Source organism: Coregonus clupeaformis, chromosome 3 (assembly GCF_020615455.1).
Source record: "Coregonus clupeaformis isolate EN_2021a chromosome 3, ASM2061545v1, whole genome shotgun sequence".
Classification (NCBI taxonomy): Eukaryota; Metazoa; Chordata; class Actinopteri; order Salmoniformes; family Salmonidae; genus Coregonus; species Coregonus clupeaformis.
In genome coordinates this window covers 40721876-40728880 of record NC_059194.1, presented here as the reverse complement: position 1 = coordinate 40728880, position 7005 = coordinate 40721876, and the positions used below count along the sequence as shown (strand labels likewise).

At 44.7% G+C, this 7005-nt stretch overlaps 1 protein-coding gene across 3 annotated transcripts in view; it reads left to right on the top strand.

Moving 5' to 3' along the window:
• The first annotated feature begins 670 nt into the window (after positions 1 to 670).
• Positions 671 to 7005, top strand: part of dclk2a (doublecortin-like kinase 2a) — a 69136-nt gene continuing 62801 nt past the window's right edge. For all 3 annotated transcript variants that reach the window (XR_005994819.2, XR_005994818.2, XM_041843296.2), the window contains exon 1: positions 671 to 1718. Coding sequence is in view for 1 of the 3 variants with exons in the window: in XM_041843296.2 (XP_041699230.2) it covers positions 1316 to 1718 (403 nt within the window). In the remaining 2 variants the exon portion in view is untranslated. The remainder of the gene's footprint in view (positions 1719 to 7005) is intronic.

Genomic DNA, 7005 nt, shown 5'->3' with positions numbered 1-7005 from the left:
TAATAGTAATTGAAAAGCTAAAGGAAGAATTATAACCATAAATAGGTGCTAAATTACATATCAAAATCCAAGCACTCATGTTGGTTTGAAAGTTAATACGCCTTTAATGCGTGGGCTAAGACATCATTAAAATACACCAACGAGGCACATCGGCTTACACTTATTTGTGTAGTTCAGTCCTTGAGCTGTTCTTGTCTATTCGTGTTCTGTATTGTTTTGTGTGGACCCCAGGAAGAGTAGCTGCTGCTTCAGCAACAGCTAATAGGGATCCTAATAAAATACTATACTAAAAAATACTTAATCAGGGTGTCTCACTCCGTGTCAGACACCCTGATGAAGGCATAAGCCACTTCTTAACTTTCAAACCCACAAGAATGGCTGGATTTTTTAAGGCCATTAGCACCTATTTGTGGTTATAATTTTTCTTTTAGCTTTTCGAGGGAATAGTATTGCCTAATAAATACCTAAATGGCACATCAGAAATAATGAGACATAACAAATAAGTTCCAATTTGGGGGCCAAATTGCATCTTTCAGAAAATACATCACTTGCTGAACAATTGTATCGAAACTAGCGTTAGGACCCTGAGGGGAAGTAGCATTCCCTCCCTCCTTGTTGAATTGGATGACAGGTCTCGGACGGCCTCTCCTGCAACAGTGTTGAACCGTTCGCTAGTCAGAGAAAGGATGTGAGAAGAGGAGGAGGCTTGCGGTTTCTGTAGCAAGCATGCGGTTTTGTTAGATTCTGTGGATTTTGGACAACGGTTTTACATGCAATGTATTTGTGCTAAATGGAATTCGTTTTTCCCTTTTGTGTTCTCCTCCGGATACATTAATATAGCTTGGAATCGTGTGTTTTCCTGTGCGGCTCAGTTCATTGGTAAACTAGCGGTTGCTACAGTCGACAGTCAATCAAGTCTGGGCTCTCTGGTATTAATTTAAATGTGCCGGTGAATTTTTGTGGACATCTGAATTGTGGTTTTGGAACAATCATTTTCGTTTAGCCTTTGGTATTTCAATAACCGAGAGTTTATTGTGCAGCCTTATTGACAAGGTAAGATTGTAACCGTTACTCAGGCTACTGTACCCCTATATTGATAGCCGACTGTATCCCCAAAAATTGCAACATTGTATCTTGACTGCGCAATGAGAAACTAGGCTACACGTGCACTGTCCTCTCGATTACTGTATCAGTGATTGCCAAAGCGTTGTTTGACAGCTGTCATTGGGATTGCGCTGGACAATAGGGCTTGCCTGTAGGAGCCATTTGCTATTGTTTTCTTCTGTGGATAGATCAAAACATAAACAGATCGAACATGTCGCTCAGCAGAAGTATTGAATGGGAACACTTTGAGGAACGGGACAAAACGCACCGTTCATCACGGGCTAACGGCTCGGGATCCCAGTCCGGCTCCAGAGGCAACGGTCTCGTGCCCAGCCCGGCGCACAGCGCGCACTGTAGCTTTTACCGAACGCGCACGCTCCAGTCGCTCACCTCGGAGAAGAAAGCCAAAAAAGTGCGGTTCTACCGAAATGGTGACAAATACTTCAAGGGTTTGGTGTATGCCGTGTCCAACGATCGTTTTAGGTCCTTAGACGCCCTGCTTATGGAGCTTACCCGGTCTCTCTCGGACAACGTCAACCTGCCACAAGGTGTCCGGAGCATCTACACCGTGGACGGCAGCAAGAAGATCAGCAGCCTGGACGAGTTAGTAGAGGGTAAGGACACACAGTCACCCCCGGCCCCCTCCCACACACACACAGCCCAGTCCTACAAATGACATAATAAATCATGTAGAGATCAATACTCGCGCATATTGATGAATGAGCTGATTGATCCAAAGTACTCATTATTAGATTTGACCAGACAGACTCGTATCTCTCAGGTTTCAGCAAACACTCACCTAAACCATTTGGCGTCCTGCTTGTCATCAGAGTTCCCCCAGCTGTTTGACATTGACTCCTTGTTCATAAATATGCAGGTGTATTCTGCTATCAGCTTTCCCCTTGGGAAGAATACTAGCTAATACTGCATTATAGGCTTATTATACTACATTATAGCCTATTATACTACATAATAGCCTCATTAAACTACATTATAGCCTATTATACTACATGATATGATATAATGTAGTATAATAAGGCAATAATGTAGTATAATAAGGTTATAATGTAGTATAATGAGGCTATAATGTAGTATAATGAGGTTATAAAGTGGTATAATGAGGCTATTATGTTGTATAAGAAAGCAATTATTAATAGCCTCATACTACATTATAGCCTCATTATACTACATTATAGCATTATTAAACTACATTATAGCCTCATTATACTACATTATAATCTCATTATATTACATTATAGCCTCATTATACTACATTTAGGTTCATTGGTTAGAGAGGCGAGCCAGCAACCAGAGGGTTGCCAGTTCAAATCCCGGGTCCAACAGGAAAAATCTGTTGTGAAGTGAACTGGCAACCAGAGGATTGCTGGTATCAAATCCTAGATGCAACTGCCTGCCATGGTGCCCTTGAGCAAGGCACTTAACCCACTTAACAACCCCCCGCACCTCTCCAAAACCTGTATGTGTGTGTGAGTGTGAGAACCACATAGATGACAGACCCGCTATAGCAGTACTAGGCAGCACAGTTTGCATTAATGTACATCGATCCTCCATTGATCTTAGAGCAGTGTGTGTGTTAGTGTGAGCTCTGGCCAGTGTTCTGTGCTTCATTGGCTGTTAAAATGGTCCTTAGAGTGATTTTTCACCCTCTGGGCATACAACATGGAAGTGTCCCCCTCTACACCCCCCTCATCCCCCTGTCGATGGGAGAATGGAAAATGTCAACATTGAGGTATAGAGGAAGCTGTTATTACAACGGTACTAATAGTACAAATAAGATATGTACAACTACCTTCAAAGAACTGAACAACATGGTCAGGTCATACCGTTGTTATATATCCACATGAGTTATTAGCTCAGTCATTTCACAGGAATGCTTAATAAAGCATCATGTATATTGTCCTGGCTAGACCCTACACAGCTAAAGTCAAATGAATTCAGTACGTTTGAAGTGTGTGAGTATTATTCCAGAAAATGAGTATGCAAAGGTTGAGGAATGTGAACATTACCTTCTTTACTTTACAGTAGATCTCTCTCCCTACTTGGTAGATTTGCTATGTATAGACCTACACAGCAATGGGGGCTGGTGGGAGGAGCTATAGGAGGACAGGCTCATTGTAATGGCTGGACTGGACTCAATGGAACGATATCAAACATATGAAAACCACATGTTTGACTCCGTTCCATTAATTCCATTCCAGCCATTACAATGAGCCTGTCCTCCTATAGCTCCTCCCACCAGCCTCCACTGCTACACAGTGGTTCTGTCTGTGTGTGAGCAACTCTCCTCTCTGTGTCGCAGGCTGCAGCAGTGACAGTGGCCGGTGGTGCCTGGGTAATACAATAATCTTTGTGTTGAGTCCTGCAGTCTGCTGTCTGATCTGTGACCTCTCTACAATCCTCTCTTAGCATGAAAGGTTACGGTTGTTGCACCAGCCCATGGTAGCGCTGTCATATTCAAATCAATCCACAGCTAGGAGAGATGAGTGTGGGACTTTCCTTTTCCTTTGTATAGCTTATCTCCTGACTCCCGTTAGTTTTACTCCAGTGCTGTCCTTTTCACCTGCCCCTCTCTCCTCTCTCATCCCCCTGTTTATTCTCAGCTGACATCTTTCCTTCCTCCTTCCAAATATAAGCCTCTGCACTCGTTCCACTTGTTCCTCCCCCCATGTCCCCAGAGAGGATGGGGTGGTAGATTTAGGTCAGCGCCCAATCCCGTGGCTGAGAGACACATTGCATCACTTCTGGTTGGACTGTCAGGAAGGACAATGGGTGCTGCTGTGGTACAGTGAGTGGTGTAGAAGATGGTGCCAGTCCTATTACTTCAGCCTCACCTCTGGATGTAATGCCTGTTTTCTGCCAAGTAAACTTTCAGAGTGGAATCTGGAATCCTCCAGGCAGGCATCACACTTTCTCTGCTCTGATTTGGCAGGAAAGTGGGCCAACTCACTTTCTCTGGCTGTGAAAACTTGTTGTTGTTCTCATCTTAAGGTTATTTGGGTTTATACTGCAGTAGGTACAGTGGCCTGTGAGTTCATACTGTAGGTACAGTGGCTAATGAAGAGTTCTGTATAGTTTTTACCTTTTCAATTACTCTACCAAAGGCTTATAATAGGAGTAGAGTTTGAGCTCTTAAGCCAATCCTATTGGACATTTGATATGGTGCCAAGTTTATTTTGGAACCTCTCTATCCATTCCATTCTTTCTACTGTACAATGACTGGACTCCAAACTCCTTCCATAAACAGTACACAGATTGGGTTCCACTCAAGAAGTCCCCTCTTTACTGTAGAGACTCCATTGGTCGGGATGATGGTGTGAAGGAGTCCTAATTATCGTAGCCCTGAACTCTGCCTCCTCAGTAACTTGTTTTGTCAGTGGGCTGCGGCTGTCCTCTCAGTGGCTGTCCTCTCAGTGGCTGTCCCCTTGTCCCCCTGCTGTGATGTGGAGAAATAGGGCACGGCTGTTGTCCAGGGGTCAGGTCTCATGGACGTGGTGCTATGCTATCACAGAGACAGTCAAACACAGGAGGAATGCAGTCAATCCGTCAGAGGAGCGTCTTGGCCTGGCTGTGAACGAGGCCCTTTGGCTGGAGATGCTGGAGGCCAAACACCAGAATCTTGTCTTTGTGTACTCAGCCATCAAATGGATTAGGGGTGTGTGTGTGTGTGTGTGTGTGTGTGTGTGTGTGTGTGTGTGTGTGTGTGCGCGCTCCCAGACCCATTGATTGAGGACTGCTGGCCCAGCCTAGCCTGTTGTGTGAACCCCATCAAGCCCCATTCATTAATTCATTCACATGTGATCCCTGGGCGATGGCTGGATGGATGGGATTACACTGTGACATCCACCACACTGTCTCTGCTGTAGTGTGCTTATGGAAATGACAGTGAGGCATTGGATTGGATCCAAACCAAGCCAAACCACGATAGTGGTCTTATGCTACACCTATTGTATGCCATTTGAGGAGGACTTTCAATGCATTATGATGCACCTGTCGTTTGATACGATCCAATGTATGTAATAAGCTGATTGATTCAACATCAGTCTTCACTCAGGGGAAAACATTGCTTGTTTAGATGTCACCATAGTGTTAAGGACTACATCAGACAAACACATTCTCAATCCATGACCTCTCATGTCCTCTCACTTACCCCACTGAGTGATGACATCTGTGTGTATTTGCTCAGTGACGGATCAGCACACACACTGATGGATCCGCCCCCTCTCCTCCATAGCGACCAGCTGATGTTTGGTTAGGGAGCTGTTTAAGGGGCTGTGGTCTCAGCTGTGCTCCACGTGAGGCCCCCGCTGTAGGGCCACTGAAGGGTATCACCCACCCAGGATCCCCTAACCTCTCTGGTGATGCCGCACTTTAGACCCCCCTCTCGTCCCCTGGGGTATTCCTGTCACCGACGGTCCATGATACTGTGTGTGTGTGTGTGTGTGTGTGTGTGTGTGTGTGCTGAGACCCCTCATCTCATCCCCTCGTCACTGTCACCCCTGAGCCCCCTTCAGAAGGCCACTTCTGTTTCTCCAGGCTTTCTGATCTGAATTGATGATGGCTCCTCGTCTGATCTGGTGTTACCGTTTTCATCTGTTCGGGTCCCCCAGCTGTGGCCTAGCGTCGTTAATTAGCCTTTGGTTAATTGGTAGATGAATAAATCCAGGCGTCTTGGGTCTCGCCGTCTCAGAAGTCTCTCTCTTCCTTCTGTCCTCTTCCTCCTCCTTTCCGTCCCTTTTTCTTTGTCTTAAAGCAGATGAGAGGAACCATGAGGCAGTAGATAATACTGTGATGTAGTTGAGAAGATAACAGATTGATATTTTGGTATAAACCAAAATCCTGGTTTAGGTTGATCTCAGCACCATGGACAGCACACAATGTTACTACAGGAAGTAGTAGTAGTAGTAAGCTTATGACAAAAGGATCTTCATATTTTTCAGTCGTGGCTCTTGAAAATAATGCTGGGTATTGTACTCAAGCTATTCTGGTGGGTTAGCCATCGTCTTCACACCACTCTCGCAAATGATTCCGTTCACCTTTCCCTGAGGGATGACACCTTTCTTTAAGCACTGTCTCCACTGTCATTAGGTGACTCATTCACTGTTGTCTTCCTGTTTCTGTTCCTGGATGACTGACTGCTGAGAACAGGATGTTTTGGTTACTCACATAATAAGAGCAGGGTTGACTGGAACAAAACTCAAACCTTAACCTTTGCTTCCATAAGCTTTCCTTACGGTTCTAGATGGATAGATTCTGTTGAGTCATTGTTCGTTCCCCTTCAGATCCTTCAGATTCCCCTCTCCCTCTCTTACACACAATAACAATGTTTTCTCGCCTTTCTTAGTTCATTTAGCATTATTTAGCATCACCCTTCTTTGAACATCTCTCTCTTTCTATCTCTTACATATAATAACAATGTTTTCTCACCTTTCCCAGTTCAGTCATGTTGTCATCGATCGGTGCCTTGAGCTTAAACTGGTAAAAGGCCAGATACGCAAGTATAGCGCTATGCAAGGACAACAAAGGCAGCAATATGGGTTCACTTAGTTGCATGCATAGCATATTCCATGCTACTACAGTATGCCATTCTGTGGTTTCACTAGTCTTGTGACAAACCGTAAAATCCATGATGAAAAGATTAGAGGTTAGCAATGTCTCCCTCTCCTAGTTTGACTCAGTGGCCCAGAATGCAAAAAATAAATTCCTACATATGTTGTCCTCCAACAAACAGCCTCCAAACACAATCACCCACCCTCCTCTTACCCTTATTGTGGTTCCATTTACCAGCAAAGCCTTTTGAGTCGTCAAATGAATCTGGTCTTGAGGGGAAACGCTCACACACACACACACACGCTAACTGCTACAATGGAATGCCCGGCGAGG